Genomic DNA, 27,335 nt, shown 5'->3' with positions numbered 1-27,335 from the left:
CATTATTCTAATCAGCCTCTCCCATTAGACTGTGAGCTCCTTGAGGGAGGGACTGTGGACTATGGCTTATTCATCTTTGTATCCCCAGCACCTACCTCAATAAATGTAGACTGAAAAATAATAGTAACCATATTCCAGGGTATGTTTCATACTTAATTTCTAACCCTTCCAAACATCCTTCGAGGTAGGTGTTTGTCCTCATTTTTATAGGAAAGGAAACAGAAGCCCAAGAGCTAATCACCAAGGAATGAGTTGAGGATAAAACCCAGGACTGCCCAGTTCCAAAGTGGAAGATATACTGTGTTGCTTCCAACCAGAATGGATGATTCAATAAGTGGATAGATGCTGGATAGAGCACCTAGTCTTCTATAGTTAACTATATGAAATCTGTGCTCAGGGGTAACTTATTTTACTTCCTCATTTGTCCAATTGATATACATTTTAATAACCCAATTCCTACTGGTGTTGTGGTTCAGTGTGGAGTGCTTTAGCCTGTGCAAGGACCTGGGTTCAATCCCCTGTACTGAAAAAACAAAACACCACTTCCTTCTTATTCCCAACTTCAAACATTGGTAGCAAACTCATCTTTCTTCATACAAACACACATATGTGCCTCCTTATAATTTCCCATAAGTACTTAAATACTTGAGCTGGGCACAGTGGTACATGCCTGTAGTTCCAACTATTCAGGTGGCTGAGGAGGATTGCTTAAGCTCAGGAGTTCCAAGCTAGCCTGGGCAACATTGTAGCTCCCCTTCTCAGAAAATTTTAAAAAATTAAAAAGTACTTAAACAGTTAAGCTGGGCACAGTGGCTCATGCCTGTAACCTCAGCAGTGGGAGGATGAGGCAGAAGAATCCCAAGACCAAAGCCAGCCTCAGCAACTTAGTGAGGCCCTAAGCAACTTAGCAAAACCCTGTCTCTAAATAAAATATGAAAAAGGGATGTGGATGTGGCTCAGTGGTAAAGCGCCCTGAATTTAGTCCCTGTTAGCAAAAAAAAAAAGAAAAATGAAAACAAAAGAGAGAGAGAGAGAGAGAGAACTCAAACACTTAATTTGCTGCTTTGACCCCCTCAGTTGTTTTATGCACATTGGTTCACGTTGATGGTAAGGCCCTGGGGTGGGGACCACACCCTGCAGATGTACACTTCAATCCTTGCACTTCACAGACTTGAGTGACACTTATTGGCTGCCTGGCAGGAAATCTACTCCCCACTCAACATGTTAGCCCACTCATAATCCTGTTATAACATTTCTTGTGTCAAAATCCAATCACCGTCTGGGCATAGTGGCACACACCTGTAATATCAGCTTCTTGGGTGGCTGAGGCAGGTGGATCACAAGTTCAAGGTCAACCTTAGCAACTTAGTGATACCCTGTCTCAATAAAAAATAAAAAGGACTGGGGGTGTAGTTCAATTAAGAGCACCCCTGTTTCAATCCATTGCACTGGAGGAAAAAAAAAAAAAAAGCCAGGCACCTAACCACTTCTTTTCACATTCCTATCTGGTTCCATATGTATAACCGACTTAGTATGAAACCATGTCTTTTAAAAGGACTGTTTAGAAACATCTCATATTAAGATTTCAATAATAGTTTATTCTATAATTCAATAAATCAATAAAGTTACACTTTATTGATTGATTGATTGATGCTGGGGATTGAACCAGGGCCTCTGAGTGATAGGCAAGGGCTCTACCACTGAACTACATCCACAGCCCATGCTTTATAATTTTTTTTTTTTGTAGATGGACACAATACCTTTATTTTGTTTATTTAGTTTTATGTGGTGCTGAGGATCGAACCCAGTGCCTTACACATGCCAGGCGAGTACTCTACCACTGAGCCACAACTCCAGCCCCCATGCTTTATCATTCTTAACCATTACTTGAGAACCATATAGTGGCTCCTTATAATTAGGGAACACACATTAGAAACTGAACAAATGAATTATTTTCCAAGAATCCCCAGTTGTTCTGTTTAAAAGTTGCAAAGTTACATAGACCAAAGTGGATTCCTTGAGCTACTACTCAAAGGAAAGGTTAGGAATCCTATAGTAAAGGAAATCTTGATGATTCTATTACCCTATTCCAAAGAAGAGAAGTCCCTAGTTTCTTTGTCAAAAAGCCACCACTTGCTGGGCATAATGGTGCATTCCTATAATCCCAGCAACTCAAGGAGGATGAGGCAGGAGGATCACAAGTTCCAGTCTATGTAACTTAGTGAGATCCTGTCTCAGGTCTGGGAAAGTAGCTCAGTGGCAGGGTACTTACCGAGCATGCAGGAGGCCCTGGGTTCCATCCCCAGTACTGGGGAGCAGTGGAGCTGGGGAAACTACCTCTTTCTGTCATTCAGAAAGGTCAAACTGAGCATTGAAAGCTGCCAGGCCCCTGCTTTGGCACAACCCTATTCCCCTGCTTTCCTGAGCCCTAAGGCTCCTATCTGTGTAGCTGTATGGGCACAGTGCCAGGCCAGATGGCAAAGATGGAAAAAACTGCCAAAGAGGAGGCAAATAGGAAATGGAAGATGGGATGTAGGCATGGGGGAGGGGCAGCACAGACCCTCTCCCCTAGTCCTGCCTTGAGGAAGAAGTCAGGTTGTTGGGGAAATGTAGGAATCAAAGAAACAGCAGCTGCCTCAGAGAGAAGGAACTCTGGGGTTTCATTTCACCAGGAAGGAGGAGGGACGTGGAGGCCTACATAAGTCCAGTAACATGGACACAAACTGATGTGGAAATATAGGCACACCATTACACACATCATCTGTTCACAGACATGGAGATGCTTTACATTCAAACAGTAAGAGATGTGCTTGATGCTGGGATTGTAGCTCAGTGGTAGAGCACTTGCCTAGCACGTGTGAGGCACTGGGTTTGATTCTCAGGACCACATATAAATAAAATAAAATAAAATAAAGGTCCATCAACGTCTAAAATTTTTTTTATATATAAATTAAAGAAAAAAGAGATGTGCATACAGATCCCCAGTAACATACAAATCAATGTTTACACACACCGGGTAATATACAAGCATGTGCACAGATGATGGGCCACAGCCGGAAGAGGAGACATAGCCCCTGCCTTAGGGATTATATCCTATTACACAGACTATACAATCAGGCACTTTCACAAGCATGTTTCCATGCAGACACCAACAAACAAATCTCAACTACAAGGCAGCAAGGTATAAAGAATCCACCATATACACGGAGGCTATGGGAACTGTTCTCACCACCATCCCACCCCACTATTACCACTCACACACCAGAGCATGTACCGCCACCTGCTGCTCACGGCATCTGTCCTTCAGCTTCCTTTCTGCACCTTCAGGGCCCAGGTTTATTACCTCCTCAGGGCCTCTGGGACCGTCCCATTGCCCTCTGAGCTGGGCTGGGTGCTGCTCTTGGCTGAGATAAGCCAGAAGGGAAGGGCTATTTTCTGCCACAGGCAGGAAGTAAGAATGAGGGAGTAAGAGTGAGCAGGAGGCTAGATCATGATCATTCCCTCACTGTTCTCCACACCCCTGCCCTTAGTAGCCATGTTATTTGGCAACTGGCCAATAATGCAGAGGGGAGCTAAAGACAAAGGACTAGGTGATTTAGGACAGGAAGGGGAACAGAAATACCTCTTCAATGTCCAACTTCTGTGTGGCACCATCTCTGTGCTGCTCCCCCTGGCCCTCTTGCGCATGCACCAAATGCCTTGTTCTCTCTTTGCCTTTTGTTTTTATTCACATCCTTCTGCCTTCTCCCCGAGGTCAAAAGTTTGAAAAGGACTCTCCTTGTCCCTTAAGATCAGCTCTGGGATAGCCCCAACCTCTTTAAACACCCAACCGGTGTTTCATACAGACACAGGAAATACCCCTTTGGTAAAAGTTCTAACCTGCTAGTTAAATTAGCTAGACCCACTTCCTTGCTTCTGTGTTCAGGCAATGTTGGGGGCGGGTGCACACTTTCCTCTCAGGGTTAATTATAAACATCCCTTCGCATTGGTATATTCAGTCTCTGCAAACAGATCCAGCTGGTCTGAGCCTTCAGAAGCTTCACCCAGTCTTACATCTTTGTGAAAACCTTGGTCCCGTGACTTCTTTGGGAGTACAAACAAATCCTGTTTAGCAGTTTATCTTGGGTCTCAGGTGCAGGAATGAGATGGGAAGGCCTGGGATATGGAGATAGTCTGAGCTCCAGGATGAGTGAGGAGGCTCCTTTCTGCCTCAGAGATCACAATCTTGCCTAAAAGTGGGGTCTCTTGGGCTCAGGCTGGAGTGGTGTTGTCTTATCACTATCTTCCCTCCTTCCCATTTCCTCAGCCAAACTTCCTACTCCAGTCTCTTGTACCACACCCCACCCCACAATAGCCTTTTTCCTCCAGCCTTTCCAACATCATCCTTAGCCATGTCTTCTCCCTTCCTGGGTGCCAGCCTTAGCAATTTAGAGAGAACTTAAGCAACTTAGAGATACTCATCTCTCCCAACATTCTTCTGGGAAAAGGCAGAAAGAAAAGGCAGCCCAAAGTTCAATTAGTTTCCCTGATATGTGGATGACATCACACCACCTGCACATCTCCCTCCACCCTGCTTTCAAGAGTGGAAGATAATAAATCCCAGCCAAAAAGTCACTGCAACAGGTTCAGCCCTTGATGACCTGTGCCCCATGTGCATCTTATTCTTACTTTAAGCCTGGCAGGTCCTCTTCTAGACAATCTCCTGGAAGTTTTCAGCCTCCCTCACCTTGCTCTTGCTGTTGGTGTGTACCATCGGCTTCAGCCCTCCTTTCCCTGCCACCAGTGCTGGGGACCCAGCCCAGGGCCTCACACACGCTAAGTAAGTGCTCACCACACCCACAGCCCCTTCAACTCTCACCCTTTTAGCTATCTTTTTTTTTTTTTTTTTTTACTTTTTCCCTTTCATTTTCTTTTTAAAACCAGAATATCACATTTATTTCAGAAGTAACAGCAATGTTAAAATTGACAAGTTAAAATTTTTTTACATAATACTTTTATTTGTTCATTTTTTTTTTTAATGTGGTGCTGAGGATTGAACCCAATGCCTCACATGTGCTAGGCAAGTGCTCTGCCACTGAGCCACAACCCTAGCCCTAAGTTCAGTTCTTAACTATACCAACTTTTTTCTCTTTTTTAATACTCCTGGGCATTAAATGTCTCTGGGATAAAGATTGAGGTTAGCAGAGTGGGGAGAGCTGATGACATCAGGCAGCACAGATGGAGCTGGGATCTTCAGTCTCTGGGTGGCTGGGGAGATGAGCAAGCATGCTCACACTCTCACACACACATACACACACACACACACATACATAAATACAGAATTAAGTTTCCACTTCCAATCAATCAAGACCCTCCATCTCCTGGGAAAAAGAGTTTTGCAGCCAGGTGCAGTGGCACACACCTGTGATTCCAGCGGCTTAGGAGCCTGAGTCAAGAGGATCAAAGCCAGCAACTTAGAGACACCCTGTTTCAAAAATTTTAAAAATGGCTGGGGAGGGCTGAGGTTGTGGCTCAGTGGTAGAGCACTTGCCCAGCACACGTGAGACACTGGTTTGATCCTCAGCACCACATAAAAAATAAAATAAAAGTATTGTGTTTATCTACAACTAAAAACAATGTTAAAAAAAAAGGCTGAGGATGTGGCTCAGTGGTAAAGCACTTCTGGATTCAATACCTGGTACAAAAAAAAAAGTTTTGGAAATAACAAAATAACAATCTGATATGATCCCCTTCTTGTTATAGAGACTTCCATAAACATAGGTTACAGATAGGCAACAGCCCTCATTGGTCCCAGAAACACACAGTCCCTCCACCTGGGCTTAATATCTGAAATTTCCTTCCTTTCAAGCCACATTCTGTCAGCACCTTGGGGACATTAGAGACCATCTAGCCCAATCCCTTTATATAGATGAGCCCAGGGGCTGGGGATGTGGCCTCGCCTGGCATGCCTGCGGCCGGGTTCGATCCTCAGTACCACATACAAAGAAAGATGTTGTGTCCTCCGAAAACTAAAAAATAAATATTAAAAAAATTATCTCTCAAAAAAATAAATAAAAGGTTTTCTTAAAAAAAAAAAAGGATGAGCCCTTTGGGTGGAGGCCATTCTTCCTTGAGAGTGCATTGAAATATGTCTTTGGGGGATGAGGCTAGAGCTTAGTGGTAGAAAGCTTGCCTAGCATCCTTGGAGCCTTAGGTTCCATACCCAGCACCGCAAAAAAATAAAAAATATATGTAAAATACACCTTGGTTACCTGAGAAGGATAACAATAAAAACACATCTGTGCCAGTGAACCCATTAACAGAGTTTAATCAGATTAGCTCATTGTCATAATTTAGAAGGCCTGGGGGCTGGGGATGTGGCTCAAGCGGTAGCTCGATCGCCTGGCATGCGTGCAGCCCAGGTTCAATCCTCAGCACCACATACAAAGGAAGATGTTGTGTCCGCCAATAACTAAAAAATAAATATTAAAAAATTCTCTCTCTCTCTCTCTCTCTCTCTCTCTCTCTCTCTCTCTCTCTCTCTCCCCTCTCTCTCTCTCTTAAAAAAAAAAAAAAAAAGAAAGAAAGAAGCCTGGAAAATATTGGAAGCATTCCCCAGAGGCCCCCTCCCTTTGGAAGCTCAAGTTAAGCAAGAGAGGGGAACCTCCAGGGTGAAGGGGAGGACCCTTGGGATGCCCTGGAGTGGAAGCTTGGGATCCCTTGGGATCACCTTCAGAGGGGCACTCCTGGGTGTGTCAAACATGTTGGCTGCTTCATCCGGCAGCTCTGAGAAGATCTGTTGGCTAAGGCAGCCCCTTTGGGCTTTTTACTGTATTCAAAAAGGTTTTCCAGGGCCCAAGTCCCACCCTCATCTACATCCCCACCTATGTCTCCCATTTCCACAAGAGGGGTCCTGCCCCTTGTCCCCCCTGGGCAGTTCAACCCCACCTGTCACACCCCCATACCTGTGCTCCCTTTGTCGCTCTGTGGCTGCCCCAAGCTGGCTTCCGCTGCCTGTTCTGTGCTGGGTGGGGCTGGTAGGACCTGCTCCTGGGCGGGTGGTGACACACCCACCCCAGCAGTTCTCAGCACATCCCTCCCAGCTCTTTGCACTCACCCAACCCCACAGGGCCAAGGAGAAAGAGAAGAGGAAGCATTGACCTCAGAGGCCTTCATGGACTAGAGAAGAAACCCCCCACTCCAGCAGCTAATGACACTTAATCCAGCCCTAATTTACCACCTACCTCCCCCACCCATCCCTCACACACTCAAGCAGCTTCCGGGAACTCTTACTGGCACACCCACCACTGATGCCCGATGACTAACCCACTGCTGCTCACTGTTCTCACTCATACCCTCTCCTGTGTGTCTCTTCCTCTCTTAGGTCGGCCAGGTGGTTTACCCCATGCAATTCTGCTTGTACCTTCCCCTGCCCAGGGTTCTCTCTGCATACCAGTGTTCTGCAAGGCCCTCTGTCTCTTCCTCTCTCCCTTCCAGTACACACCCAGCTCCTCCAGCAATGCCAGGCTGGATGCTTCCTCTTTACTCAGGTCTATTTCCCCAGGCTTGGAGTTTCAGAAGGGCAGAAAGCTCAGATGACATACCCTCACCTCTGTATCCTGCAGCTGAGCACAGCCCCTCAGAAAACATAAGCCTAAGTTTTCAAACGGCAAGTAGTACTCATTTGTGGTCAAATGAGTTTGGAAAACATTAGGTTAAAATTTCTTTATTATGAAGCTTTGTAGGACCTTTAACATTCTGTTGAATGATAGGTCATATAGGGCGGGGTGAAGGGTACACGAAGGTTCATAATACTGTTTTTTAGTTTTGTTTTTCTTGGAACTGGGAACTGAACCCAGCAGTGCTCTCCACTGATCCACATCCCCAGCTCTTTTATCTCCCTCCCTCCTTCCCTCCCTCCCTTCCTTTCTTTCTGACAGCTTCTTGTTGCCCAGGTTGGCCTCCTGCCTCAGCCTCCCCAGTAGGAATTACAGGTGTGTGCCATCATACCCAGCACATTATACTATTTTTGTGCATTTTTGAAATTTTCCATAAGATTTTTTAGAAATGTTGTTAATGGGCTGGGGATGAGCTCAGTGGTAGAACACTTGCGGAGTATGTGCAAGGCCCTGGGTTCGATCCCCAGCACTGCAAGAAAAAAAAAATACTGTTGACTACTGTGAGCCTATAGTAGAGGAAGAAATTCAACATATGTTTCTCCTCTCTTGAAAAAGTGTAAGCTATGCCCTACTTGTCCAGAGCTGATCCCCGTGGACATGATCTCAGGCTCTGACCCTTATCCTTTAGAGGTACAATCCTACACTCACTTCTAAGATCACAGAACCCAGAGTTTCAGAAATGAAGACACACATGCCCTCATAGTACACATAATCCCTAAGACCCTGGCCATAGCCTTCTTCAATCCAATTCCCTGACTGCTTAGGTTTTCTGCTTCTCTGACAGATGGCTGCTTCCCTGAGTACCATTCCCATGAGGTTCTCTCATCTGCAGCTGGATCCATAAAATTAGGAGGTTAGAGGTTGATTCCCAAGGGCAAGGTGGCAGTGCTGAGGATGAAGATCAAACCAAAAAAGGGCACACAGGCTGAAAATAAACACTTTATATAAAGACATTCTCCTAAGGCAGATGGAACTCCCATTGTGGACCTCTCTGGGACTGCTACCCCAACCCAAGGAGAGTGTTACTAGGGATTAGGTAAGAGACCCATGAGAGGCAGCCTGTAAGCAAACTGACAGATAAAGAAAGTAGACCTGTCAGGCTGGAGTGGGGCCAGAATGGATCCCAGCTCATCCAACTTGGCCTAGAGTCAAGGTGCTGAACTCCTGGCTCCATCGAAGCACAAGGTCCTCACTTTTGGTCAGGGATAAAACAGTGTAAGTTTCATTCTGCAGACATCTCGTGCGGGATACCTACATGGGGATTGTGCATATAATCTGTGACACAGAGCCAGATGCCAGGAATGTGTAGGTGAGGAGGTGTCAGAAGCATCACAAGAACCAGAGGTGGGCAGTAAAAGAGAAGAGGAAACTAAAAAAAAAATTTTTTTTTTTCTGTATGATGGAGGAAATACCAAGTGGCTCAAACCCCTTCTTTTGGAAATCAGGAATCTGAAGCACAGAGGGGCACTTGACTTATCCTAGGCTACCTAGTAAGTAAGGAAGCCAAATTAAAACTCAACATCCAATTTCTAGCCTAGGTGTGATGTCCTCAGTGTCCTCCCCTCGTCTGCACCATCTTCCTCTTGAACCCTTGTGCCTGGGAGGAGGGACTTGCTTAATCCAGGACCAGAGGCCTGGAGGAAGCACCCTGAAGAGGTCCCTGACCTACAGATGCAAGTATAGAAGTGGCTCCCCATAGCCCAACTTCTGGAAGAGGGGAACTCAGAATACACATACATGGTATGGGTGACTGAAGGGCTGACAGGAGGAGGTAGGGGCAGGTTGGGGTGCTCACCTTCCGATTCTGGTTTCTCATCAGACATTGCTGGCTTTTGAAGGAACAGTAGTTTGGATACTGGACATAGTCTGTGTCACAAACCTAAGCCAGGAGCAAGAGAGGGGAATATAAGAAGCCTAACAGAACATCAAACTCCAGGGGATACTGGCAATGGCAGAACGAGGGGCAGGGGTGTGGCTTTTGACAACCAGACCTTGCATACCTGGGATGCATCTCATTGTGCTTTCTGAGGAATAAGCCTCTGTTCCTCTGCCCTTTCCCTCTCACCCTCAGTCACAAGATTGTTAAACAGCATTCAGGAGCTTGGAGAAACAGAATTGGCTGCCCTACTGGTCAGCTTGCTGGGAAACTGACTGAGGAATGGGAATGGACAGATGGGTGGTTCAGGGTCAAGAATATGGGCTAGGGATGTAGGTCAGTGGTAGACTACTTACTTAGTGTTTATGAGGCCCTGTGTTCCACCCCCAGCAACAACAGCAAGAAGTTGTTCAGAACATGGGAAAGGGGACCCAAATAGTGGTCAAAATATCAGGGATCCTTTTGATAATGGTGAGGAGTGAGGAGGATGGTAGAAGAAACTGTTGTGTGACAGTGGGTCAATAACTTTCCTCTTTGGAACTTGCCTCCCATCTATAAATCCAGGGAGCAACTGAGATGATTTCTGAGACTCCTTCCAGGTCTAGAAGTTCAGGGACAAAAGCTAGGCACTTCCCTGAAGCTCAGCACCAGCCTTTTCTCCCCACCACCCACCACCCCCAGTTGCTGTGGATGAAATCCAGAGCCTTGTGCATGTCAGGCAAGCATTCCACCACTGAGTTATACTCCTAACCTCTACCAGCCCTTTCTTAAAATGGTCCTACTTTTCCTTGTCTGGGTTTTTCCTGTCAAACCACAGGAGGGAGTCTCAGCAACTACTGACAATCCTGCTAAGAAGTAACTTTGGGGAGAGGGGAGCCAAATTGCTGTCACTAAGCAGGGAATGCACTGGAAGTGTCAGGGAAGGAGTCTGGCAGGCTAAGACAGGGATCACAGGGCCAAGCAGTATCCTCCATGTCACCTAGTCTTTTATCATAGAGAGGAGTATAACTTTGACTGGATCCCCTATTTCTGTCTCTTGCTTTCTCATCTGGCTGGGTTCCTACTGCTTTGCCAAAAACAATCTTTTGGGGAGGTGTGCTATGGTCTGTTGGAATCAGGTAGGAGGTTCTGTGAGGAACTCAAGCCCCCTTCCATATCCTAGAGCACATACTTACAAGGAACTAGGGCAAAGGGAGGGGTGGGCTAAGCTTTGGGGTAAGGGTCTGACCTTGGTGGGGAAATCCCCATCATGGAAGCTAAGGAACTCAGTCTGGAGCCAGCTGGAGACTCGGACATCTTCACAGCCCTTTGTGGCAAGCCGGGCACACCAGAAGTCCATGCGGAGCCCACCATACAATTCCAGCCCATAAAAGCGGCCTGCTTCTGGGGACCCTACCTGTGGCACAGGAGACAGGCAAGAGGTGCACATCCCTTGCCCTCCTACAGGCCTCCCCACTACAACTTGCCTGGCCAGGTACCTGGGTGCCGACAGACACACCCTGGGCTGTGAGCAAGGGGCTGAGGAAGGGTGTCTTGTGGGAAGTGTCACATTCTTGCCGCCGCAGGTTGTTCTCTGAGTAGCACTGCTCCAGCTTCAGGGAGCAGAAGGCACAGAGGGGACAGATAGATGTATGTCGCCGCCCAAGACTGTCACAGACCTGAGGGAGGAGTAGGAGTGAAAAGCTGAAGCTGGGACTTGGTGGCTTGCTTTTTCCCCAACCTCAGCCCTCCAGAGAGGCCCACAGAATATTTTTGCTTTAAGGCTCTTCTGATAGCTTCTCTGGATTTTCTCCCCATTTTCCTCTCCAAGGACCTTGCCTTAGCTATTTCTTCACCCTTTTCCTGGACGTGGATATGGATGGTTTCTATTCTTGGGTAATTTTCATCTATGTGCAGGTGATACTCCACAAATTTTTTTGTGCTAATAGGGATTGAACCCAGGGGTGCTCTACCACTGAGCTATGTTCCCAGCCCTTTTTGAGAGGCTTTCACTAATTTGCTGAGGATGGCCTCAAACTTGTGATCTTCCTGCCTCAGCCTCCTGAGTCACTGGGATTACAGGTGTGTTCCACTGTGCCTGGCTGATACTCAAATCTTTATCACCAGCTCTGATCTCTTCCCTGAACACAAAATTTTCATTGTCAAGTACATTGGAGAACCGCCAATTGCCCCTAATTTATCTTATCTGAAAAGAACCCATAACCATCTTCCATTCTCTGCTAATGATAATGCTAATATTTGCAGAGAGGTGACAGTGTTTTGGTACTATCTATATAGTCTCATTTGTCTTCTGAAGAACCCTGTACCAATACTATTTCTCATTCACTGATAAAGAAACTGAGGCTTTCTTTATAAGTAATTGTTAGATTCAGTACATTGTTCAAAGCCACATGTCTAACAAAAGATGAAGTTGGGACATGGATCTAGGTCCTTCTAACTCTATAACCTATGCTCTACAAAACACCTAGGTTTGAAACCTTCAGGTTTTTGGAAGATCTTCTCAAAGTGGAGTTACCCATCTCCTAGCTGGACTCTATCCTGATTGAGCTTCCTCATCACTACAGAGGGATCTTGCTAAGCAGTATCTTCAGTCAATTCCATCATCCTCCTTTCTCACCAGTGGGTACAGCTTGTAAAGGTGTATGGAATTTCTTATATCACCTGCTTACTCTTTACAGAGGCACATAAGGGCAGCATCAAGTCCCTGACCCAAAATCTGCATTAAATTCCCCCTGCCTACAAAATTAAATACAAATGCTAAGACTGCCATTTAAGACTTTTAACATGTGTCTCCCTTTGCTCTGCTGCAAGTAAAATGCACTCTGCTGCACTCTTATCCAACTCCTTCAGAGAGTTTCTTTCATGACTCCGAACTTTCCACCCCCTCGAAATCCTGCCAGGCTGCTACTGGGTAATAAAGCCAGGGGCATTCCATCACCAAGCTATATCCCTAGTCATTTTTATTTTTTGAGACAGGGTCTCACCAAGTTGCCAAGGCTGGCCTTGAACTTGCAATGCTCCTCCTCAGCCTCTGAAGTAGCTGGGATTACAGGTGTGCACCACTGTGCTTGGCTCCCCCCTGAATTCCTGATAAATTTTTAAAAACCTCTAACTCCTTGTACCCTCCTTCTATAGGATGAATCTCCTTCCTGGGCTCTCAGCCTCTTAAAAGAAACCGTATGCTCATTCTGAGTCTGGAGATTTCCAGTTGCCTCAGAGCCTTTACCCATACTATACCATTTACCAGGAACCTTCCCTGGAGCTCCTTCTTTGCCTGGTTAACTTCTCTTGTCTCAGAGGAACAGATGTTAATCAGATTAACATCTGTTCCTCTGAAAAAGCACTCTCTAATCCTTCCAAACATGGAGAATCTGTCCCTCCATCCCATCTGTTCTCTGCACTTTGTTCTTATCCCTATTACTGATGTCTAGCCTGCCTGTTTCCTCATCTTTCTTTCCTACTAGATTCCAAGAAGACAAAGCATTGGATCTACTGCAACTCAGTTACCTAATACTGAGTGCTCAGTCAGTATTTGTTAAACAAATAGATGAATGCATAATATAGTGTCTCTCAAATATCTGCTAAGTTGTATTATTTGAAAATAGTAGTGCCAGGTGTGTTGGTACATGCCTGTAATACCAGTTACTCCAAAGGCTGAGGTAGGAGGATGACAAGTTCAAGGCCAGCCTTGGCAATTAGGCTCAAAATTAAAATAAATAAATAAACAAACAAACAAACAAATAAATAAAGGGCAGGGGAGTAGCTCAGTGTCAAAGCCCCTACTTCAAGTTCAGTCTCCAGTATTAAAGAAAAAAAGATGACTCAATCTAGGAGCTGAGTGCAATGGCATGCACATATAGTCAGATACTCAGGAGGCTGAGATGGGAGGATCACTTGAGCTCAGGAGTTTCATACTAGCCTGAACAATTTCATCTTGAAAGAAAGGAAAACCTAAAGTATATTTCCTGGGAACAAACTTGCTGCATGTGTTTTTTTTTTTTTTTTTTTTTTTCTGGGAATTAAACCCATACAGGGCTTTGTGTATGCAAGGCAAGCACTCTTATCAACTGAGCTATATCCCCAGGCCTAGACTTGCTATATTTGGAAAATATTGTGAGACTATAATCCTTTTACAGATTCCCTGGAATAGATTCTATGAACCTTTTGGAAAGGAGAGCTGCATCAGGTGCAACTAGGTATTGAAAATGGTGAACAGGATCAAGAGATGACTCAGAGCCTAACAAGTTAGTGGGCTGGAGGATGAATTCCAGACTAGGACCAAAGCCTTCCTCCTTGAAGATGGACTGACATGCTTCCAAAGGAGGAAGTCCTGCTTGGATAGAATCTCCACTACTATGCCTCATGTTTTCCTTGCTCATTCCCCTCTCCCATGGCCTCATGTAGTGCCAGACCCAAGGATGCCTAGTGGTACATATCCATTAAACAGCATGGCAGGCATACCGTCTTCCCGAAACCAAGGATCTCCTCCTCTAGGTACTTCCAGGCCTTGGCTGTGGGGGTCATGATGCAGGTATTCTCCACAATTGAATAGCACAATATCAGCAAGGACTCTGTGTGGGGTAGTTGCAGGAGGCTGCAAGAAGACAGTACTGACTGGTGGGGATGAGCTGGAAGGCTGGAGCAGAAAGACATATCTACTCTCTTGCCCTCCCCTGAGCATCTGTTTTTTTTTTTTTTACTAGGGATTGAACCCACAGGCTTTCTATCACTGAGCTACATCCCTAGCCCTTTTTATTTTTTTGAGACAAGGGTTTCACTGGCCATCCTCCTGTCTCAACCTCCCGAGTTGCTGGGATTACAGGCATGAACCACCATGCCCGGCACGGTTATCCTTTGTCATATACCTTCAGCATGCTTATCATGGGGCCTTTAGTATGGGGCCTGAGAAGCCTCGGGTCAATTACCTCCTTTTACAAATGAGAAACTGAGGTCCAGAATGGAGGAATAACTTTCTCACTGTTAGAATGCTAATCAGGGTCAGAGACAAGACCAAAACCCAAGCCTGGTAGCTCCAGGTTCAGGGCTCATTGTCCCACATCATGTAGAGAATGAGCACCTAGGTCAGGGATTAAGCCAAGGATAGGCATAGCAGTTGCTAGTTGTGCCTGAAGTGCAGGTAGGTCTGAGTGGGTTTGCAGGTCGGAGCTGGGAAAGTGAGCTTCTTGTTTTCAAAGAAGGCAGCAGGGATGTCAGGGCCCATGAGGGAGTCACAACTTCCTGTACCTGCCAGGGTTTTGACTTCTGCTCCAGTAGACATCCTCATCATATATTTCATTCATTTCATCTATTTCTTGTGCTGATTGAGTGACCTCTTGGGTGTTCTCCATGACAGGAGCAGGTTCTGCTTCTCGGACTCGGGGAGTAAAGGAGGGAGGGTTGGAAGACAAAGATTCAGACAGAAACTTAGCCTCTGCATTAGCCTGCAAACTAGACACTGTCTCAAGTCCCTCTTCTGTCCCCTGCTCCTCTTCCTGCTTTCCCTCCTCCTCTTGTTCCTCCTCTTGCTCTTCTTGCTCCTGCTCTTCCTCCTGCTTTTGTTCTTGCATTTGCTCTTTTTTGTGTTGCTCCAGTCTGTGTTCCTGCTTGTGATCAGGCAGTTGCTCTTGGCCTCCCAGGGACAAGGAGGATTGGAGCAGCTCCTCCACGTTGTTGTTCAGCCGCTCAGGCCAGGGCTGGAAGGCCTGCCGTTCTGTGGCTACCACAGGGTTTGGGAGGAACCAAAAAAGAGAAGAGAAAGAGACAGGCTTTTGGCACCTAAGTGTATGTTCACACATAAACACAAGGACAGTAAATGTAGACTAAAATTACATTTACCTACATAGTTAAGTATAAAAAACAAAAAATGAATATGAATATCAAAACGAAATATATTTCCATGGCAAATGTTGTGTTGGTGGTATGTGTCATACCTCTCTTATAGTGCTCTTCTTCCCTACCTCCCACCTCAAATGCAACTTTTTTTTCTCTCTCTCCCTAGGGAACAAAAAATATTCCAAGTAACTAGAAACTAATGCTTTCTACTGGTGCTGGGAATTGAACACAGAGCCTCATGCATGCTAAGCACATGCTCTACCACTGAGTTACACCCCCAGTCCTAATCCTTTCTAAAATTAAGATGTTAGATTATAAAAGGTCCAGAGAAGTTCCAATGCTGGAAACTAGGAAAAATGGATTCAGGGTAGGACTGTAAATAATGGCAGAAGATATTCTGGGGCAGAAGAGCCATATCTGTATTCATAAATTCCTATTCTCCCTGTTCAACATTCTTCCCCTTCCCTATTACCAGTGACCTACATCCTGGCTCTGGAAGTTGTGGTAGGGTCTCACCTGTGATATGAGATAAAAATGGGGAGGTCATGGTGGTGGGTGCGACTTCTGCTGCAACCTCTACCTCCTTGTAAGTATTAGGTGAGAGAATGGATACTGGCTGGGAACACCGAACTCTCTGCAGGGAGAGAAGGAAAATGGGAAAGCCTTTCCCAAGGGCAGACTTCTGCTCTAGTGAATTGATCAGTCCCTTTCCCAGGATGGCTCATCCCTCATAGATCCTGGGAAAGGATGAAGGAACATGATCTTTGCTGGAACCCTCTAGTCCTGAGAAAGGGTCTCTCTGGAAGATAGTCTTTTTGTGTGGGTCATACTCCTGCCTCACTCTTCTGCTGTTGACTAGAATAAAATCACTGACCTATTAGAAGAAATGGAAGGGCTTGTCTCTGCCTCTTCCCATCCCTCTTCCCTACTTTTCTTGAAGTAACAGGGTTTTTAGATAGTATGAATGTCCAGGTGAGACTATTCATATATAATCTGAGCAAATGACTGGCAAAATGGCAGAGAGGAAGGATCTAAGGAGGATGTGTTGGAGCCCTTCCTCAACTCCCCATTTCCACTCCCTTGGCCCTGGAGTTATCATATCCAACCTTTCTCCTGGGCCTCACCTTGGCATAGTAGACATGGTTGGAGCAGCGATACTGAGTAAACTGGCAGAACGACTCAAACCAGGAGGCATAAGGAAGGTCGGAGCAGACAGCGCCTGAGAAGGGGCAGGAGTGGAGAAGGTGAACACACAGAGGGAAGGCCCTCTGGGGAAGGCCTGGGAGAGTACAGTAGGAGACTCTGGGTTAGAGGCTGGCCATACCCTCCCGCTATCTCACATGAGCACAGGACTTCTGCCCTGGGCTTGGGTGAATTCTGGGTGTCTTGGTTTCCCCTATCTCACGTGAGTACAGGACTTCTGCCCTGGGCTTGGGTGAATTCTGGGTGTCTTGGTTTCCCCTCACCATCCGGCACCAAGCCGTGGTTTTCATATTGATCCAGCTGGACCAGAGTGGGGTTTCGGCAGCCATGGGTCGCACGAAGACGGCAGGTAGTCTCTGCCTTCCAGGTTGGGGTCAGCAGAGCAAAGAAGCGTTCATATTCGCTGGGGGAGAGAGGACTGCCTGGAGTAGAGGCTGAAGTTGACTCCTGGGCTGGGGCAGGTGCCAGAGGCAGGAGCAGCACTGAGGAGTAGGGTAAAATGGTTGGACACACAGCAACCCCAAACCCACTCCAGACCCAGGCAAATTAGGAACCGGGATGATCCTGCGGGTTCCCACTGAGAAGGATAAGGAAATTCTAGAGACAGGGGGGAGATCGGGAAGGATGTCAGAAGCAAGGGAGCGGACTCAAATCACCATGATAAAGCGTCTCAGAAACCATAAAAAAAATGACTCTCAGGCAGTAGAGGGCGAGGGCTGAGCTCAGGGAGGACCACGCTATTAGAACAGGTGGGAACCTCTCACCCTTCAGGAGAGAGAGAAGGAGGCCATCAGACAGTTTTGTCATGGCCCCGGAAGATCCGACCGTGTTTCCTGGCCTCTAACCGGCTAAGCCACAGACAGCGGTGGTGGCGCGGGATGGCGCGCAAGAGTGCAGGTGAGGCCCTACGTCACAAAGGCGGGGCCGCCGCGGGGGGGGGGGGGCAGGGGCGGAGCCAAGAGCCCAAATGGCCAAGTGGCTGGAGGGCATCGCTCAGGTCAGGGCAAATCCAGCAGAACAGTGAAGGCCACCATTCATGTTCTATCTTCGATGAGGCCTGTTGTTCTTGATTACCTCATTTAATCTCCACAGTAAACCCAGAAGGTGGATCTATTATGATCCTTATTTTACATGCAGGGAAATCAGGGTTTAGAGAAGCAATTTGTCCAGATGGTGGAGAGACCTAGATGTGAGCATAGGCAGGGTTCTGTGGCTGGCAGTGATGGAATGTCCAAAACAAAGGGTAGGAGATAGAGGATGCCTCCAGGTAAGATATAGGTCAAAAGGGAAAACAAGAGAAGGGTTCACAGGAGGGAGTGCTCGGGTATAAAGATGTCTCTGAAGCTCTAGGAAATGGATGCCAAGAGGGAGATGAGCAACACAATCCATTAAGGTATGGGAGGAAAATATCTGATGCTCAATGTTTAAAATAAGAAATCAAGCTAATATTTACTATAGTAGTACACATGTATAACACAAATACATCATTTATTGGAAATTAAGTAAAAAGATGTCTTATGGAGAAAAGATGCACAATTTACAAAGTTCTGAGTCACACCCTCCAGCCAGTGTTGCCTTCCCCAGGTTGAGAAGCTGTAGATGCTGGTGCACAATATTAATTCAGATTTCTTGTCCTAATTCTGGGATGTCATCCTCCCACCTCTCATCCAACCCAGAGGGTGCAAAAAAGAATGCTTAGCACATGTACTGAAATAGTGTCTCTCCAATAAACACAGCAGGCCAACACGTTTAGCTTTTATTTACCTATCCAGGCTCCTTTTACATGTGAGTTATCTGCATTCCACCTTGCCCCCTCTCCCATTCAAGGTCAGGATGAATCCCCTTGGCATAGAGGATGGGTGCCCCTTCAATGAGGGCCACAGCCCAAATGATCCAGGGCATCCCCACCATGAAAAAACAGGAAGAGAATGGAGAAGAGAGTTCATACCTAGCTCCCCACAGGGTAGCAGGAGGAGGATTAAGGGAGCCAGAGGAGTGCCCTATGCTACTTCCCCAGTCCTCAAATACAAAGCAAGGGAAATCAAGAGGACCCTTCCTCTGAAATACAGCACCAACCTCAGCATGGAGGCAAAAGGACAGTGGGCAAGCTTACTTCCCAACCAGGGGGAGGGCAGAATGAGAACACATACCGTTAGTGGTTGCGGCACCCCTCCCTACCAGGGTTTGAATGCAGCCTCAGCACCGGGAATGGGGAAGGGGAGGAGAAGGGATGACGATACCGCACCATCCACTTCTCCCTGAACCCCCTGGCCCCAATACAGGCATTCCTCTGCCCACTAGCCCAGATCAGGGGATGTTGAAGAAATTGTGTTGGAATCCAAGGCCCTTATCTATTTCTTCTTCCGTTCTTGGGAACAGCGTGGGCAAAACCTAGAAAGCAAAAACAAAGAGATGGGTGGGGGAAAAGTGAGTGAAGGGGAAAGTACCCTATGCCATCTAGCTTTGCAATAGTCCAGTTAGGCTGCAACTTACCATTTCCCCCGAGGCTTGGTTGTCAGTCCCACACAGGCGAAGTGGAACCACTCAATGGAACACTGGAAAAGGAAGATGCAGTAGTTAGGAGCCTGGGTGGTGGAAAGAAAGCCCTCATAAAGATTCTTTAGGAGTGTACATATATCCCATCCCTTTGGAGACTTTCTGGAAGGCACATGGCCACCCATATCCATTGTTTTTTGTTTTTAATATTTATTTTTTAGTTGTAGTTGGACACAATATCTTTATTTTATTTATTTATTTTTATGTGGTGCTGAAGTTTGAACCCAGGGCCTCACATGTGCTAGGTGAGCACTCTACCGCTGAGCCACAATCCCAGCCCCTCATTTTTTTTTTTAAAAACAGAATATTTATTTATTTAAATTTTTTTTGAGAATTTTAATATTTATTTTTTAGTTTTTGGCGGACACAACATCTTTGTATGTGGTGCTGAGGATCGAACCCGGGCCGCACGCATGCCAGGCAAGCGCACTACCGCTTGAGCCACATCCCCAGCCCCAAGCCCCTCATTTTTTGTTTTTGTTTTTGAGACTGGGTCTTACTGTGTTGCCCAGGCAATCCCTGAACTCCTGGGCTCAAGTGATCCTTGTGCTTCAGCCTCCTAAGTAGCTAGGATTACAGATGCATGCCACCATATCCTACTTTCAGCCATTGTCCTTCATTCTGAAGTCCCATTCTTTAATCATGGCTCCCCCATTTTAAACCCACTCCTTTCATGTCCCTCAGAACCCCACATCCTGAGGTAAAAGGTTCTCACATCAGGGTTGTCACAGCCAATCATCTCTCCATAGGAGACCTGGTGACAAAGGCAATAGGTGGGTTCGTTGGGATCCACAGGCATATCCAACACATCAGAGGGATGGACACTGCCAAAGGTCACTGAGGGCATCCCATACTCAGGACTTCTGTATGCCAAGAGGAAGAGAAATTGTCATTTGCAGGAAGGGAAGCTAGGACCTAAGGCTCTGAGGCGGTAGAAGGAAATCCTGGTGGGGCTTCTCCTCTCCATCCAGCAGATACCAAAGTGATGAGAAGAGTTATTAACAGAAAATAGGAAAAATGGCAAAGGGCAGTGCAGTGTAGGGTGAGAGTGATATGTCAGGAGAGAAGAGGATGTTACTTGGCGAAGAGTATGTCATCTGAAACACTCACGTGCGCACAAGTTTTAACTTCTTCTGGGCAGCCTTGGGTGCTTCTTCATCTGAGTTTTTCCCTTTGGAACGTGCACGGGCAGCTTTCTTCTCCTTTTGAGTCCGGCCTTCTAGGGAAGAGGGGGAAAGCCAGAAGGCAGGGAGATAGAAAGATGGGTTAAGTCCTCTTTCTTCCTCTTCTTTGCAACTTGGTATTCCTCCCTCATAGGTGAAGAGCAGATCTCTTCTCCCTCAGAGTCCTCACCCACTCTCACAGCCCCGCCCCCCTCCTCACTCTTTTTGCCTTTGCTAGAAGAGCTGTCATAGTCACTTGACTCGATCTGTTTCTCCTTCAAATCAGCCTCAAAACGGGCCAGGTCTGTGTCCAGTCGCCGAATGTGTTTGTCAACCTGGGAGAGAAGGAAGGAGAAGGGAGAGATATAAGCCTGGTTCTAAGTAAAGAAAAACAGGCTAAGGTAAAATCTATGGATCTCCCAGATCCAAAACAGATTCTGACAGCTGAAGGAGGAGTCTAAGACCCCAAAGATTAGATGGGAGGTAGTGGGGAGCCATGAACAGGGCCATACCATCTCATAGGTCTGCATGGCAAGCTGCACCTTGTCGTCACCAAATTCCTTGCACTTGCCATAGGCTTCCTGGATCTGTCTGAGAAGAGCCAATTTTTCCTCGGAGCTCAGGTTGCGGGCGCTACTCATATACTCAGTGGCCAACTTGTCAATTTCAGCCTTCAGGTCTACAACAGAGACAGAGGCCTGGTCACAATGGCTCCTGGGCGGCTAGATGAAACACACTTCTTGCTCTTGTTCCTTGGACTTTTTCCATTGACCATCATGACCTTTGAAATAAAACCTACTGAATGTTCACAGGAACTGTGCCATGTACTCATATCAACACTATTTGTTTTAAAGATGCCTTCAAGGTGTTGACAACATTGCTAGCATAGTTGGAACTTAAATTATTGCGATATATTGGGGGATTCTTTGCATACCACATTAATATGAAGTATATTTTTGTTGATGTTTGTAAATGCTTCTTTGCAGAGCTTGCTGCTTCTTTATCCATGAATGTCATTCCAAAGACTGCCTTGTTTATTGTCTCACAAGCATCCCTCAGAAGCTCTGACAGTAGCAAACTAGGCTAGGTCATCTGTTGCTCTGGCTTTTAGTTCTCACAATTTAAAATTAGGCCCTCTCTCTTCTGCTTGCTTATTGTCCACATATTTTGCTGCTCATTTGCAACTTGCTTATATTTTCCATTACTTTGTTCCTGTTTGTCCATCTTAGATATTTCTCCAAACAGTTTGAAAAGGTAGTGATATCCCAGGACACTAACTGAAGATGTCTACTCCCTAATGTATGATAGGGCTCAGAAAAAAGTCTGACTTTGTAACACCATACAGCTGTGTTAACACAGGTATCGGGGAAGATCTGCAAACATACTATGTTTACGTTCTACTTCATTCCAGGCCTTTGAAAGCAGCTTTAAAAAAAGCATAAAGTTCCATAATCTCCAGCTGGTTTTTTGCATGAACTGAAGAGTCAGAACTGTATAAATTAGATTCTCATCATTTGGCAAGCAGTTCTCACAGGTTGATGTCCAAGATTTTAAATGATGCTCACATTTTCATGAGTAAACTTAGCAAAGCAATTTAAAACACAGCTTCACGTAACCTAACACCAGCTTATTACATCCTTGAGCATGAATACAAAGGATGGAAGGTAAAAGCTATGTATCCTTCAATGGGTATGGCGATAGCTCCAATAGACATCTTGGATCTTGAAGAGACCAACTTGATAACTGTAGTGTAGCTTCCCTCAGGCTCCAGTAACTGCCTCAATATAGCCAAATATCCTCAATGTCAAGGCTGAAGATGTTATCTATTGCTTCTGTAAGATTGAAGAATACAGTGTAGCATCCTGATGTTAACTGCTTCTTCTCTTTTGTCTTTCACTCTCTTTTTAAGAACTTCTCATACAACAGAGCTCCTGTCTACAGACATGAAATGTAATCTTAAACCAATGTAAATTTTGTGAGAATAACATTAACAGGGAAGCAGAAACACTATAGTTATCCTATAAGTATATTGGACACATACAGCAGAAGTGATGCTAGAATCAATTTTGGTTTCTTGAATTCTTCTTGAGGTGTAGATATAAAGAAAATAGCATCTCTTGAGTTCTTGAGGTCTTGTCTCAATACTTCATTTGTTATGGAAAAGTGATATAGAAATGAGGATTAATAACCTCTTTTAAGAATTCCAAGAGAGTTTTTAAAAAACTCATAGTTCTCCAAATCACACCAGATGACGTGGTAATAGCAAGTAGGAAAATAAATGATTACACACACTCATCATACATAAGAACTGCTTACTCTTTACTTACCCTCTGTTCTTTGGTCAAGGTCCCTCATAAGTTGAAAGTTTCTCTGTAATTCAAATGGGAGGTTTTCAATACCTAGAGAATAGAGAGAAACATAATTACTGGACTATGCACAGATCTTGGCAAGAGCTCTACCACTGAGCCACACCCCTAGCCCCCATATTTACAATTTGTGTGTGTTTATGTTTACATGTATGGGGATGGGGATGGGGATGGAATCCTGTGTTTTGGACATACTAAGCATGTAATTCTTACCACTATGCCACAACCTCAGCCCTTTATACACATCTTTTTAAAGTGCAATTCCATCTACCCTAATTTGAACCTCTGGATTTGTGACAGCATTCATAGTTCCTTTCTTTCAAGAGTCATATTCACTTCTCTCTCCTCCCAACTATTTCTCCACCTCTGCACAACTATCCCATGCTTCTCTTCAGTGACTTTAGAAATCAGCCTTTCCCTTTCCTCTATTTTTTAATCTCTGTCTCCAAGCATCTTGCCCTCAACTTACAAATAACATCATGATATTCTCTACTACTCATCACAGATAATCCAATCAATTTTCTATAGGGTAGACCAAATGTTCTTTTAAAGAACAGAAACCAGTGATAGAGTGCTTAGGTAGCATGCATGAGGTCCTGGTTTTCATTCCCAGCACTGCAAAAATAAAATAAAAATTAAAAAAGCAAACCAGTGCATGTCTGTAATCCCAGCTACATAAGAAGTGGAGGTAGGAGGACCAAGAATTTGAGGCCACCTGGGCAAAATAGTGAGATTCCATCTTTAAAGAAAAGCAAACCCAATCAAGTCACTCTCCTGCTTATAACCTTCCAGTAACTTCCTTTATTTTTTGGTACTGGGGACTGAATCCAGGGATACTTTTACCACTGAGCTACATCCCAAGCTCTTTTTATTTTGAGATAGGGTCTCTCCAAGTTGCTGAGGCTAGCCTTGAACCTGTGGTTTGTTCTGACTTAACCTCCTGAGACAATGGGATATAGGCATGTGTACCACACCTGGCAACCTTGCAGGAACTTCCCATTGCTGGTTGGATGTTCTACACTTTCTAGCCCCTGCTTAACTCACACCAGTCATGTCAGTTTTTTCTTCTGCTCCAATCATATTGGCCTTTTCTGAGAGCCTCAACTTGCCAGCAGCATTCCAAAAGCTATCTTCTTTCCCTGGAATGCCTAGTCTTCCTCATTCCACTTCATCTCTTTGCCTACTAAATTTGTAAGTTTTTCTAAACTCAGCTCAAACCTAACTTTCCTAGACTTTTGACAAGTGCCCGATATATAGGCTATGAAGGTAGCCCATCTTTACCTTTTTTAGTGCTTATCCAACTGTAATTAAATAATTGTGTAATTAGTTATTTGGTGTCTGTCTCCTTAGCCCTTCAAGAGGATGAAAACACGTATCTTATTTTCTTCCATTTCCCTAGCCTTTACAAGTATAACTTGAATACAAAAGGTACTCAGTGAATACTTGAATAAATGAATGAAAATATTTAAGCCTTTCCCATACAAGAAAAATCTCTTCCCATGACTCCACCTAAACTTTTTTTTTTCCCCATGCTGGGGATCAAACCCAGAGCTTATTCGTGCTAGGCAAGTTCTCTACCACTGAGTTACATCCCCAGCCCTTTAAAAAATTTGTTTCCCTTTTTGAGACAGAGTCTTGCTAAGTTGCTTAAGGCCTCTCTAAATTGCTGAGGCTGGACTCAAACTTGAGATCCTCTTGCCCCAGCCTCCCAAGTCATTGAGATTACAGGCATGTATCACCATGCTTGGCCATACGCTACTTTAAAATGCAAACTTGTTAGCTTGCCTTAAAAGACTTTGTCCAGCTGGAACATTGGCACACACCTGTAATCCCAGTGGCTCAGGAGGCTGAGGTGGGGCATCACAAGTTCAAAGCCAGCCTCAGCAACTTAGAGAGGCCCTAAGCAACTTACTTAGCAAGACCCTGTCTCAAAATAAAATACAAAAAAAAAAAAAAAAAAAAAAAAGGGCTGGGGATGTGGTCAGTGGTTAAGTGACCCTGGATTCAATCTCCAGTACAAAATAAAAAGACTTTGTCCAATCTAGCACCAGTGTCTTTCCAGTTTCACTTCCTTAACTCTCACCTTAAAGTCATATATATCAAATATTATGAACTCAGTTTACCTAACCTAGCCACAAACCTATCACAATACCTGTGCTGATGCTTTCCCCAACCTGGAACTCCCTTTCTCTTTCCACACAAGCAAGTAAGCACTTATCCTTAAGACCCTATAAATATATGTCAGTAAAGCTTTACCTATATCCCCAGGTAATCAGCCCCTCTCTCAGGTAATCAGTGTTGCCAACTGTCCTTTAAATCTACCCCCAATATTTTGCTTGTCAAACTTTTAAAATTATTTATTTGCATAATCTGTTTCTTACTAGTTTGTGAGCTTCTTGAGGGCAGAGGAATGTGTCTTACCTATTTTCTTATATCCCCATTGTCAAAGCATTATGTTTCTCAATAAATTTGTTGAATGAATGACTCTCAACACTAAAACGTTAATTACACAGGGTGACAGGATTTGTGAAAGCACAGCTTACACAAATGGGGTAAACACCACCAGATTTTCATTTGATAGGAATTGGATTTGTATTCAGTGAGAAAAAGCGGTCCAGTTTATCATCAGATAGTGGTCGCTCATGCCCACCCCGCTATGAGATGCTACTTCTGAGAAAGAACAGATTGCATAAGACTTAAGCAAAGTCTTTGCCGCTACCCCCAAATGACAATGGTGATACCGATTCTGAACGACTTCGGCGGAAAAAACCTACCGAGATTTGAGACCCTGAAAAATAGGGGTACCAAAAAATTTCCCTGCTATGCCTACAAGCCCTTCAAGACCCACGACCTTGGGCCCCATCGCGCAGCCCCTCCCAGGTTTACACCCAACAGCGAGGCCTCGAGCCTACTGCCCCGCCCCCTCTTTCTTCACACCCTCCAATATTTCCTCCCACAGATCCCCTTCATAATTGTGACGACCTCGGTATCAGGACTTCGGGGCCATAGATTCTCTCAGCCCCTGATCCCCCCACCACTCTATGACCCCTGACCCCCTCCTCCAGACTGCTCTTACTGTCCAGATAATGTTCCAAATACATCCCCGCAGCCATCTTGAAGCAAAACAAAGCAACTTCCGATACGCCCCGGAAGTGACTGAAACGCGACAGGCGCTGCCTCTAATCTTGGTTTAAGAAACTCTCCGTCCTTAAAACAACTTCCGCCCTTACCCGAGAGGACATATCCGCCTGACGTTGAAACTTTTCCTTTTGCGTGAGGAGTCACGACCTCCCACAGCGAGGCTGCTGTTGTTCACTTCCGCCCTGAGACTCGGGTGCGCGACCGAGACAGTATGACGTCATGGGAGATCGCCATTTTGCATTTTCTAGCAACTTTTTATTTTCCCTCCAAAACGAGAATGTGTGGTAATAGGGGGAAAAGACGGTTCTCTTTAGGATCGTATTCTGTATATATCTTTTCAGCAACTTGGGAAGTTCAACTTATTTTACTTTTGCAGATTACGAATCTGGTGACCAAAGCAGTTTCCAAGATTTTCTCCAAGGCAGTGCGTTTCTTAAGAAGCTTTGGAGGAGTCATCAGGCCTTGTGTGATTTAAACCCTCTGCATTCCTGCTCATTTACATGAATATCATCTTTTAGGTTATTGTTATTGTGGCGCCGGGCACGGAACCCAGGGCTTCGCCCATGCTAAGCAGGTGCTTTACCACGGAGCTATATCTGCATTTTTTAGTTGAGAAAGATTCATAATTACAAATAAAGCTATAATTCTGTACACTTTTTGTCAGGGCTCTCTTGCCACTTTTTCAATTGGGGAGATCCCTATTTTTGTCGTTGCCCCCACCCCTCCGCCGCCGTTTTGGGTGATGGTAGGATTCAAGCTCAGTGCTTTGCACATGGTAAGCAAATATTCTACCACTGAGCCACAACCCCAGCCCCTAATTTCCCTTTCATTTTAATTTCTACATAGTAATTATTAAGGGATTGGGAAACAGAGTTTTATTACAACTCAGATGGCAGCCATCCTAGTAAGCTAACTATAAAGAACACAATTATTATTTTCATCGCAATCAAAAGCAATCTAGAGGGCATGACAGGCTGCTATCACACTGAGGAGTCAAAATTCAAAGCCCATATGCCAAGTTGTGTAAGGTAGTATCTTAGACAAAGGTGTCACCCCGAAATTACATTTCCTTCATAATGACATTACATGGCAGGTTTTTTTTTTTTTTTCTTTTGCAGCGGGGCGTAGGGGGGTTGAAGTCAGGGGCCCTCGACCTCTGAGCCATATCCCCAGCCCTCTTGTATTTAGAGACAGGGTCTCAGAGTTGCTTAGAGCGCACTTTTGCTGAGGCTGGCTTTGAACTCACAATCCTGCCTCAACCTCGAGCTGCTGGGATTACAGGTGTGTGCCATTGCACCCAACGCTGCAGGCTTTTAATATGACGATTTTCAGCCACACAATTTAGACCAAATATGTGAAGAAGGGTGAGATTTACTAGTGAGCAGGCACTAAGATAACAGCAATCTAAATACGTCATTCTGTCATGCTCTTCAATAATTTAATCTCTGTGCCTATTTACTTCTCTATACAATGCCATAGTACCTACTTCATTCGGTCATTGCAGAGTGGGTGAGGGATGAGTTTTTAGAGTAGATTCTAG

General features: G+C 45.2%; 2 protein-coding genes across 5 annotated transcripts; both read right to left on the bottom strand.

Moving 5' to 3' along the window:
- Nucleotides 1-14,762: 14,762 nt before the first annotated feature.
- Acrbp (acrosin binding protein) lies at nt 14,763-17,376 on the bottom strand. Its single transcript, XM_026403303.2, has 5 exons — nt 17,334-17,376; nt 16,833-17,051; nt 16,491-16,585; nt 15,883-16,000; nt 14,763-15,250 (listed from the first exon to the last, which is right to left on the bottom strand). The coding sequence occupies exons 1-5, from the start codon at nt 17,374-17,376 to the stop codon at nt 14,763-14,765; spliced, it is 963 nt and encodes a 320-aa protein (XP_026259088.2).
- Nucleotides 17,377-18,038: 662 nt separating this feature from the next.
- On the bottom strand, nt 18,039-25,794 carry Ing4 (inhibitor of growth family member 4). Of its 4 annotated transcripts, none has more exons than XM_026403245.2 (8): nt 25,731-25,794; nt 22,616-22,687; nt 20,801-20,967; nt 20,509-20,623; nt 20,236-20,344; nt 19,841-19,988; nt 19,063-19,124; nt 18,039-18,960 (listed from the first exon to the last, which is right to left on the bottom strand). In XM_026403245.2, exons 1-8 carry the CDS (start codon nt 25,765-25,767, stop codon nt 18,921-18,923), a joined length of 750 nt encoding a protein of 249 aa, XP_026259030.1. In that variant the 5' UTR covers nt 25,768-25,794; the 3' UTR covers nt 18,039-18,920. The 4 variants fall into 4 exon arrangements, with proteins under 4 accessions (XP_026259030.1, XP_026259031.1, XP_026259032.1 ...); XM_026403246.2 differs by having other exon boundaries at nt 20,236-20,341; XM_026403247.2 differs by having other exon boundaries at nt 20,518-20,623.
- Between the last annotated feature and the right edge of the window lie 1,541 nt (nt 25,795-27,335).

This window comes from Urocitellus parryii, chromosome 5 (assembly GCF_045843805.1).
Source record: "Urocitellus parryii isolate mUroPar1 chromosome 5, mUroPar1.hap1, whole genome shotgun sequence".
Taxonomy (NCBI): domain Eukaryota; kingdom Metazoa; phylum Chordata; class Mammalia; order Rodentia; family Sciuridae; genus Urocitellus; species Urocitellus parryii.
Note: the sequence above shows the minus strand (reverse complement) of the source record. Positions and strands in the feature narration are given on the sequence as shown.